Raw genomic sequence first — 11,087 nt, 5'->3', positions numbered from 1 at the left:
CTGGCACTGCCCCTGCTGTAGCTGATCAGTGAGAAGGGGATGTTAGGCTGCAGCCGAATCCGGCCTCGTTCACCGGCTCCTCCCCTCCCTGCAATGAGCCACACAGCGCAGACAGCGTCTGTCCTGTCATTTTATTATCTTTCTAAACGGATAAACAACAGGCACCATTTCTGAGCTTAAAAACCATCCTGCTCCTTACAGAATAAGTGATCTCACCCACTGCATGCCTCTGCTGGTGCACCCTGGTTTGTCTTTTGAAGTGTCTCCCAGGAGGGATAGGCTGTGCACGCTGGTTTGTTTTTCGTAGGGTCTCCCAGGAGGGACGAGCTATGCACACTGGTTTGTTTTTCGTAGGGTCTCCCAGGAGGAATGGGCTGTGCACGCTGTTTTGTTTTTCGTAGGGTCTCCCAGGAGGGATGGGCTGTGCACGCTGGTTTGTTTTTCGTAGGGTCTCCCAGGAGGGATAGGCTGTGCACGCTGGTTTGTTTTTCGTAGGGTCTCCCAGGAGGGACGGGCTGTGCAGGCTGGTTTGTTTTTCATAGGGTCTCCCAGGAGGAACGGGCTGTGCACGCTGGTTTGTTTTTCGTAGGGTCTCCCAGGAGGGACGGGCTGTGCAGGCTGGTTTGTTTTCCATAGGGTCTCCCAGGAGGGAGAGGCTGTGCAGGCTGGTTTGTTCTGGTAGGACCGCTGCAGGCATTGCTTTTTTCATTAAAAAATGAAATAAATAAAGAGCAATGAATCACCACCCGTTTGAGTTTGAAAAACAAAGATACGTAGGGAAGGCGGAGGAGGGGTGGGTCAATATTGAGCCTCCCAAAGGTGCCTGTGTCCGTTTAAGAAGTTTCCTCCTGGAAAGGGAACAGACACTCCTGGGCTTTATGTGGCCGGGACGGTTTGTTTGATGATGATTTTCTGCCTGGTTGCCCGGACATTTGGGTCCATTGCGGGCGGCCCCGCCCCCAGGGCCGCAGAAGCCGCCGCGTTGGGCAGCCCATGGGCAGTGATGTATTTCTTGTAGGCCTCACGGATGATTTTGAAGGCCCGGATGTTGGAGTAGGGGATGTCGGTGATGGGGTCCCTGTAAACGGCCGGCTTGTGGGTGACGGGGCAGATCTCCTTCACGGGCAGCTTGGGCTGCTTGGCTTTAGGGAAGAAGCGCTCAAAGGTCTCATCATCGCTGAAGGTGATGAAGGTGCGAGAGCATTTGCCAGCCGGGGAGGCAGCAGCCTGGGGAGCCTCTGCTGTTTGCTGCATGTCTTGATCCAACCTGGGGGTGGGGAGAAAACACAGGAATCAGCTTGAGCTTCAAATGCAACAGCGGGAGTAAGAACATCCAGGGCTCTGGGGATGAGAGGGCACAAGGACACACAGGGCTTTTGGATAGGTTGCAGGGGGTACAAAGGATGTACCAGGCACTTGTGCTCAGTAAAGCTCTCCAGGCAACCTCTGCACAAGGCAGGGTGCGAACCCCACACAAATCCCAGCTTGAGGCAGCAGGTTCTAGCAAAAGGAGGCATGGCCCTGCCTCATCCAAGCCTGAGTTCTAATCCTACCATCCCCAGCTGGGATACCCTTGGAGTACGGGAGGTGCTAGGGATCAGCATGGGCCTGAGCTGTGTTTGAAACTCAAGCTAGGTCCAGGTGGGAATTCCACAACTGGCCCCCGTCCTCAGCCAGAGACTAACCAGGGCCCAAACACCTGTTGCCTGGGGGGATCCAGATCACACTCATGCTGCTAACAACAAAGAAATCGGTGGCTGTTGGGACTCAGGATCCAGTTCAGAGAAGCAGCTGACGGCTGGGATGCCAAACAGGACTGACTGAATGGCTGGGGTCTGCAAGACGGGGCTGACGTCTCCCACAAGCTGGCTCAGGGGAATCCCCTAGGAAGTGGGGTTGGCACCTGCCAGCCAGAGTGCAGGAGTCAGCAGGGACAGTGAGACCTCGGAGGGAGTTGGCAGCCCATCCCGAGGGGCTAGCGGGATGGGAGGAGTGAATACAATCCCCAACACCTACCCTTCCACATCCACGTTCTCCTCCTTCACCCCGAGGTCAGTGATCAGCGGCATGGTCCCCGAGTAGTAGCGGATCACCGGCCCCACGCACTTCCGCTTCTTCTGCACATGCTTCCTCTTGTCAGCTTCCAGCCGCTCATAGGTCTCTGCAAGGGCGATTGAACCAAGGGTGAACGGAGCAGAGCTCAGAACAATGGGGCAGCTTGGAAAACACCACCAGTCATCGATCCGGCTACTGAGCCCTCTCGACTGCCCTCAGAGCTCTGGGCTCTTTGCTTCACACTGGGAGGTACCACATGGAAGCACTGCAAGAGCCATTAACTGTGAGTGTGACTCCAGCATTTCAGAAGGATTTGTGCCACATCAGCAGCTCTCACGCTGCAGGTCACCAACGGTCTGCAAACTCCTTCCTGCGGTCTGAGAACCAAGGAGGGGGACACGGGCTCCCATAAGGGGTGGCTGGTATCTGAATGAGCCAGAGAACTCCTGTATTATGCCTATAATTCTGAACCATTCATGATGGTGAGTGGAGGTGCACATCTATATATCATCCACAGAACTAATGCTTGGGTAGCATTATCCACGCTTACAGTTGGGGAAACCGAGGCACAGAGTGGTGAAATGAATGGCCCATGGCAGAGATGGAAATAAAACCTGGAGTCCAGATTCCACCCCCACACCGCTCTAACCACTAGACTCCATTCTCCTTCAAGAACTGGGAACAGTACCCCGGAGTCCTAACTCCAGGTCCCCTGTTCTACTACTAGATAATACACCCTTCCAGAGCTGGCACTCGAACCTGGGCGTTCCGATTCCCAACCTTGTGCTCTATCAGATCATGTGGTCTCCAGTGGACTAGTACAGCCCTGACTGGTGCGCCAGGGTCCTGCTGCCAGCCTGTGCGCTTCCCAGGGCCTCTCATTCAGCTGCTCTAAGCCCCATTCTTACATAAGCCCCTAACCCCAGTCATTTCACTCCCTGACCCCACACCGCTCATGTCTCTTCTTTGTCTGGCTCAATTCTGCCACTGCACTGGGGGGAGGGTTACTGCCTGAAGACCTCACAAGCCTCTTGCCCTCCTACCCATCTCACTCACCCAGAGACCGCAGGTTAATCTCCTCTGTGATCTTGGCCTCCTCCAGCAGCTCCTCCTGCGTCAGCGGCCTGTCACAGTTCGGCCCCCCCTTCTTGCGCTTCGACTGCACCTGACGCTCCTGGACACGCAGGAAGGTCTGGCGCGTGTGCTCCGTAGTCGACTGGCGCATGTACTTGCGGCCTGTAGGCCCAAGGAGTGGGAGGGAAAGTCAGGACATTGGGTGAGGCAGGCAGAGACAGCATAGAAACCAGCAAAGCAGCCCCACAATGATTCCTCCCTGTCTGCGGATCACAGCTCAGCCCAGCAGCTGTACTTGAATAACCTTGAATCAAACCTCTGCCCTGCAAATGGATGCAGCAGCTTCAAGAAAGCCTTACAAACAACTGGTTTCTGCTCACCTAAAGGCAATACATTTGATCCTAATGAGCGTCAGACACACTTACTGTCTCCCACTTCATCCTGGAGTTCCAGGGGTGCAGACTTCTCCTCTCGCGTCTTCTGGGAGCTGCTAGCAGCTGTATCGGGCTTCTTGGGTCTCAGGCTTTTGATGGGTTCCTAGTGGGTTCAGAAAAGAAGTGATGCAAGGAAAGATAGAACCTCCTGAGGGCTTGCTATTTAATAAAGGTAATAATTGGAGATATACCAATCTCCTAGAACTGGAAGGGACCTTGAAAGGTCACTGAGTCCAGCCCCCTGCCTTCACTAGCAGGACCAATTTTTGCCCCAGATCCTTAAGTGGCCTCCTCAAGGATTGAACTCACAACTGTGGGTTTAGCAGGCCAATGCTCAAACCACTGAGCTATCTCTCCTCCAAATGCTGCTGTGGAGATGTCAACCCTATTTAAATAAAGAGCCACAAGGGATTTTGCAGCTTGTTTTTGAGAGAAGGGCCCCTGACAACATAAACACCTTTAAAAAGAAAAGTGCTTTGCCCATATTACTAGTTACACCTTTGATTACAGAAAGAACATTTTCAACCTCTGATTTACATTGACCATTGCTGCAGTCTGTTTAGTATGGTCAGTTTCTAACCACTAGACATCATTCCCTCCAAGAGCCAGGAATAGAACCCAGGAGTCCTGCCCAGGAGTCTGCACTCCCACTCCTGAAAGGCAGTAATTGAAGATGTTTTCAAGGTTCTGCTGTTGATCATAAACGAAAAACCCTATAAATGGAATTTCTGCCAACTCCCCGGCTACCCCCTAAACTAGATTACAATCTGGTTGTACTGAGAGTTTTGGGAGCAGCTTTCATGTGGGTCCCTCGCTCAGCCCAACACGACTATATCGGAAACAGCAGTTAGACAGCTGGTGAGTTAAGACCACTGCCCGTCATGCTGACTGTGGTTGTCTTGTTGTTTCCTTGTGCGCCTCCGTCTGTGTCCACCTGGTGTCTCCTGTCTTGTACTTCAACTGGATGCCCTTTGAGGCAGAGACCATCTTTTTCTTCGCTGTCCATACAGCACCCAGCACACTGGAGTCCTGGTCCATGACTGGTGGATGCTCTTAGGTGCTACCCCAATACAGACCCAAACCCACCACCACAACCAGCTGCTTTGTCCTCACCTTGTAAGCCTTGGTGACCACCCTGCGTTTCCTCTTGGGCTCGTCATCGTCCTGGTCACTGGCCGGCTCGTCGCCCTCATCGATGTCGAAGTCCGAGTCCACTTCGTCGTCGCTGTCCGACTGGTCGCCTTTGTACTCGTCATCTCCCGACTCCTGCCCGGGAGCAGGGGGGGCAAACAACAGTCACGGCTGAGCTGATCCCACTGCCCCTTTGGGAGTCCCGCTCCCCCAGGCTTGCTCCCCCCCATGGGCCCCGCCGCCCCCACCCCAACACACCCTGGCCCCACCACAGTTGTCCCCCAAGTGGCCCATCCCCCAACTCAGCCTCCACAGGGCCTTGCTACACACTCCCTGCCCCAACTCTGCCCCCAAGGCCCATTTCCCCACAAAGCCCCCACTATCCTCTTAGGGTCCTCACAGCCCCCACGCCCACTGCTCCCATCCCCAGTCACTGCCCCCCCACCTCCGTGAAGCCCCCGTAGGTGGTCTGGTAGAACTCATCCTCCTCGGCGGTCAGCAGCCCCGCCAGCCGGTTCCCCGCCGTGCGGCGCGGCGCCCTGCCCCCCGCCAGGCTCATCCCGCTCCGCCGCCGCCGAGCCAGCGAGCGACTGCTCCGGCCTGGCCCAGGGGAGAGCGAGCGCACGCCGAGAGCAATCACCCCCCTCCCGGCTGGGAGCGCCGAGAGAAGCGGCCAGGGAAGAACGATCGAGCCCTGAGAGATCGATGGAAGCTGGGCGGGGCTTGTGGAGGGGCTGCTCACCTGTCTTTCCTATATCAGGGCTGTCCCAGCCTTCCCACCCAGTCACAATACCCCCCCACCCCAGCTACTCCTGAGCTCCCCTACAACAGGGTTCTATGGGAGGGGGGGGGTCTCCCCTCCACATGCTGACCCAGAGCAGCCCTACTTAGCTTGTGAGAGTTACCCAGGCACCCAGCCCAAGGCCCCCCATGGGGGGGGGGGCAGCAACTTTTGCCCCTGCAAGAAATCCCACTGGAAACCAGTCCCCTGCCATTAGCAATTCTCACCACAGAGACAAGTGACTTCCTGCCACCACAATGACTGGAGACCTGGGGCACTATTGCCAGCCCCCAGCACTCAACAGTCATGGTCAGCTCCACCCCCAAAACACACCATAAGACTAGCTTAAAAATCATGATAATATAAAAATGATCAATTATCGGCTGTCTGGTTTTTGAGACTTAAGACATTGTGATTTCCAGCTTTTCTCTGCAGCCGTGAGGGCTAGAAACCTACTGCAATGAGCTAGGGCAGGTGAAACTTTGTTATGGGAGGAGTCAAAAGGATGAAGAAGTTGCCCATTTAAGCCAGTTGTAAGAGACAGTTAAGGGGACACGCTTAAAACAAAGCCTAATAAAGTCTGCCTAGAGACTAGCAGCACCTATTGAATTCAACTGGGTATTGGGGGGAAGAGAACACACAGAAACTGAGACCAGACAGAGAAGAGAAATAGAAGCTAACCTGAAGGAATGAGCAGCTGATAGGGTGACCAGACAGCAAGTGTGAAAAATCATAACAGGGGGGTGGGGGTAATAGAAACCTATATAAGAAAAGGACCCAAAAATTGGGACTGTCCCTATAAAATTGGGACATCTGAATTCCTAGCAGCTGAAAGCATATGGCTGACCCCAGAAGAAACCTGGGGAGAGGTTTTTTGGGTCAGGTGTGCAGGCTGAAAAGCATGTGCTTGGTGCTGTGAGCAACAGAAGTTGTTTCTTGCTGTTTGATTCCCTCTGCATTCAGGGGCATAGGACTTTGTACATTCCTTGTAAATAAACATCACAGAAATACCTAGCTCCAATTTCTACTCCCTACCGGAACACCCGTAGGGCCCCAAGCGGTGACTAGCAAGTTTGGTCAAAAGGAGCAACCCTGGCCTTTTTAAAAAAAAAAGAAAGCTGAGATTCTCTGTTATGTAATCACATAACTCCAGCCAGTGGGGCTTTCAGAAAAACCCCAGATGCTGCAAGGCTTGACATAAAATACCATTGAGCTCAGTGCAGCAGCAAGAAAGATAAAGGCAAGAGTTGGAAACACTGCTGGTGGGATGATACAAAATAAGGGCCCCTCATGATCCAACAAATCATTAACAGAGCACAAAGAGACACAGCAAAAACTCCCCCTCTCGTACTGTGCCTCATCGGTTACACCTGTACAAAGTAAGCGTAAAACACTGCTGTCCCAATCTGATTGCACTTCACACTCACTTGGCACAGGTGTCAATGGTGACATGTGGTGCAAAGCTTGAGACAATCAGGTAGCTGGAATGAGCAGGTGTAACTCCACTGACCAAACCTGGCCTTCTGCTTCAGACCTGGGCCAAGAGGACATAGAGATCATCTCAAAGGGTCTGTTGAAGCAATCTGGCAAGTTGCCTAATTATTCTGAGAGCAGTTGTGACCTGATACCAGTTAGTGTTACTGATTGTTTAGACCTGCCTCACTAGATTTCCCTGAGGTGCTCCTGGTTTTTGCTTTGAAACTGTATCTTGGGGATAAAGACTGAAATCAAAACAGTAGCTGTTTAGAACCAGCTCCACTGATTGATATTTCCCGTTTTCCCTTTTTCTTGTTTTAATGTTGCTAAAGCTGTTTGCATTGAAACAGGATCATTCATGAGAATTCTTTGCCCTGCCATGGTGCCTTCCATCTAAAGATCTCAAAACACTGTACAAACATTAATTCATTATCTCAGCCCCCCACTCCCAGGAGATAACTCAGCTGTGGGGACCCAACCAATAAAGCAAACCTCAGCCCAAACCACTGAGTTTGGATGCAGGACCATGAATCAGCCTCTGTTTTTGTTGTTGTTGCTGTTTTAATCTGAGTTCAGTCTTGCTAAAAGGTTGTGGGAAACTTTCAAGGAAGCTGATTTGAGTCTGATGTTTGGCACAAAAACAGGTTTCACATCTTCATATTTCAAGGCCAGAGGGGACCTTTGTGATCATCCTGGATTACACAGCCCGAGAACTTCCCCAACATAATTCCTAGAGCAGATCTTTTAGAAAAACATCCAATCTTGATTAAAAAGTTGCCAGTGATGGGAAATCCACTATGACCCTTGGTAAATTTTAAGTGATGTCAAAACCAATCTTCTTCTCCTGATATCAAAATTCCCCTGCAGCCCAACTGTGATGGCACAAACAGGTTTCTGATCACCTGTGGGAAATAAGACCAACAGGCAGATGTATCCCAATTTAAGGAACTAAGACCCACAGGCCAAATTCACCCTGGGTGTAAATATACACAATCCCACTGAAGTCAATAGCAGTTGCATCCACTAACACAAGAGATTAATTTGGTCCACAAAGAAAAATAAACCAAATCTCAGATCTCAGCAGAATTGTCTCTGCTGAGGAAGTTTTTCAAAATTTTCCACAAGGCATGACTTTATTATGGTGCATTCATTTCTCATCTCCTAACATCATTAACTCATCTTTGTTATAAATCTAGATTTATAATATACCTGGAAGAAACTAACAATACTGAGCTGAAAATGGATGATTAACAAATTATCAGCTGATCAGCTTTGTTGCTAAAATATGTACTGAGAATCTAACTCCTTCTGCTTAGTTTAATTTGGAACCTACAGTTTTTTTCACACCATCGGAAGTTCCATGGCATTTTGCTAAAAGGTCATTTTAAAGGTCTGTTAAGCAGAGAAAACTTTGGCATCTGTGGCCATGTCTACACTACACAATTATGATGACCTAATGTTAGCATACAGCCACTGCAGTTGTTGAAGCGCTTGTGTGTGTGCGCACTTGGCTCCTTGTGTCAGTGCTGTGCGTCATTGCCAGGAGCGCTTGTATCAATTGTATTGCCAGTGTGGGGCATTGTGAAAGCCAGTAACAGTTGACATAAGTATCGCAGTGTCTACACCAGGGGTCGGCAACCTTTCAGAAGCGGTGTGCCGAGTCTTCATTTATTCACTCTAATTTAAGGTTTTGCGTGCCGGTCATACATTTTAACGTTTTTAGAAGGTCTCCTTCTATAAGTCTATAATATATAACTAAACTATTGTATGTAAAGTAAATATGGTTTTTAAAGTGTTTAAGAAGCTTAATTTAAAATTAAATTAAAACGCAGAGCCCCCCGGACCAGTGTCCAGGACCCGGGCAGCGTGAGTGCCACTGAAAATCAGCTTACGTGCCGCCTTCGGCACACGTGCCATAGGTTGCCTACCCCTGGTCTACACTAACATTGCATCAACCTAATTACATCGACCGTGACGCTGCTCAGGGAGGTGGTGTTACTAAATCGGCATAGAGAGCATGAATTTAAATGAAGACACTTCCACAGCTAGGTCGACACAAGGCAGCTTATGTGCAGAGCGTGCATGTGTTTGGTTGGTTGCATTCATGGGAATGTATAACCCAGTAGAGACAGCAATGGAGGAACTGCTTGAGGCAGAGAATTCAGCACTTTGAGAGTCAGATGCGGCGACATATAACAGAAAAACAGAAGCAACAGAGAGGGCGTGCTATGGCCCTAACTAATATCCCAGGCTCACCTGCCCTGCTCGGAAACACGTCTGCTACATGGCAGAGAGTGCAGCTCCAGAATAGGCCTTATGAGCCATCAGCGGACCTACAGATAATTTGAAATAGACAATCCATGAAAGACAATCATCCTCAACCTCAAGGGATTCTCAACGAAGATGATGATGAATGTAAAATAAATAAATCACAAGAATTATCTAGGTAACTCCATACAGACATATCTGTCCATGTAGCGTAGGATCTTATACTGGTGGTGCCCGTCATCATGGTATCTGGGTGCCTGAGGAATGGGACGCATCCTGCTGTGCCCCTACAATTCATGTTAGTTTCATGGGAGGTGCAGCACGTCTCAGGATCTGGCTTGTTGAAATCAGCAGGGCGGTCTGAGCAGGATAATGACTTGTTCTACGTTGTTCAAATCACCAGCTTGTCCCAGCCAGGATGTATGGCCCTCTTCTTACAAACCAAGTGGCTGGAGCTCTGCTGATTTACAGCAGCTGAGGATGTGGTCCAAATTATGTTCTAGCATTGCGACTCCGTCCAGTAACAATGCTTACAAAGTGTCCTAACACATTAAGGGCTTAAACAGTAAGCTTTTTGGTATGTGCTGGGGGCTCGGTGATGGATTAGCCATAATTCTGGATTGTTACCAGATGAAGCTTTTTTAACACAATGAGGTTTGCAAAAAATATAGCCCTCTCTGGAACTGTCTCTTCTCCCTTGCCTCTAGGAGCTTAATCCAAAGCCCACTGAAGTCAATGGGAATCTGAATCATCAGAAGCAGAGGTGGAAAAGACCTATTAGTTTATCCAGTCCATCTCCCTGAGACCAGGGAAACTTTGTTCTCTATGGTACATTTTCAAATACTTTGTCTAGTCTAGTTTTAAAAGTCCCCCATGCAATCCAAGAAGTTATTGATGTTTGTAATGTTTGTAAACCATCTATCTCCAGAACAGGTACAGCACACTCTATGGTCATTGATGCTCCCACTACAATAGCAGGGGTCATAATCCAAGTGTCCTGGCCAAATTCCAATTTAAGCCATAACATCATCGCTTCCTGTTCTAAATTGGTGCACACTGTTGCTGTGTGCTGTTAAACAGCTGCTGTGTTCCACCCCAGAGGTGGCTGCATATGAATGGTGGAAGAAGCGACTCCTGTACAGTCTTGCTGTAATTTGTAAAGGGCTTTGGGACTCTTCTGAATGAACAAAACTATAGCAATCTAAAATCATTATCTATCATTTACAGGGAAACCTGGACTATCCAAACGAGAACTGTAATTTCAGCAAATCAATTTCAATCACACTTCTCAAAAAAGAAAATTCTGGTTTGGACAACATTTCCAAAGTTCAGAGTATGTCTACACAGCTAACATGGCTGTGGAGTCACAGCTCCAGCGCTGGGAGAGAGGGCTCCCCTCCGTGAGGGGAACAGCTACCAGCACTGGGAGCGCAGCTCCCAGCAATGTAGCACTGTCTACACTGCCACTTTACAGCACTGAAACTTGCATCGCTGAGGGGGGGAGTTTCTTCACACCCCTAAGCAAAGAAAGTTTCAGCAGTGTAAGTGGCAGTGTAGGCAAGACCTCAGATAATCCAAATTTCAGATAATTGGAGTTGGGATCATCAGAGTTTGTGTTCTGGAGCACTCACCACTGTAGTGGGACCCACGCAACGAGCCGGTTCTGAGAGCATGCGGAGTGGGTTGACGCTACGCCCGGCTCATGAGACAGCTCATGGTGTCCGACACCATCAGGTGGTCCAGAGACATTTATACCGAACACATCACCGGACACCACCAATACCACACCGAGTAACCGAGACCGCCGACCAGGGAAATAACCCACTTCCTTCCCTGACGGACCAAGGGATGCATCCCACCCATGTACT

The 11,087-nt window shown here is 50.1% G+C and overlaps 1 protein-coding gene across 2 annotated transcripts; it reads right to left on the bottom strand.

Moving 5' to 3' along the window:
* Positions 1-116: 116 nt before the first annotated feature.
* VPS72 (vacuolar protein sorting 72 homolog) lies at positions 117-5,828 on the bottom strand. Of its 2 annotated transcripts, none has more exons than XM_039512321.1 (6): positions 5,703-5,828; positions 4,677-4,829; positions 3,555-3,666; positions 3,112-3,291; positions 2,017-2,161; positions 117-1,267 (listed from the first exon to the last, which is right to left on the bottom strand). In XM_039512321.1, the coding sequence occupies exons 1-6, from the start codon at positions 5,781-5,783 to the stop codon at positions 877-879; spliced, it is 1,062 nt and encodes a 353-aa protein (XP_039368255.1). In that variant the 5' UTR covers positions 5,784-5,828; the 3' UTR covers positions 117-876. The 2 variants fall into 2 exon arrangements, with proteins under 2 accessions (XP_039368255.1, XP_039368256.1); XM_039512322.1 differs by lacking the exon at positions 5,703-5,828 and adding an exon at positions 5,140-5,393.
* Between the last annotated feature and the right edge of the window lie 5,259 nt (positions 5,829-11,087).

The sequence above is a fragment of the Mauremys reevesii genome, linkage group 24 (genome assembly GCF_016161935.1).
Source record: "Mauremys reevesii isolate NIE-2019 linkage group 24, ASM1616193v1, whole genome shotgun sequence".
NCBI lineage: Eukaryota > Metazoa > Chordata > Testudines > Geoemydidae > Mauremys > Mauremys reevesii.
The sequence above is the reverse complement of the archived record's forward strand: the minus strand, read 5'-3'. Positions and strand labels throughout refer to the sequence as shown.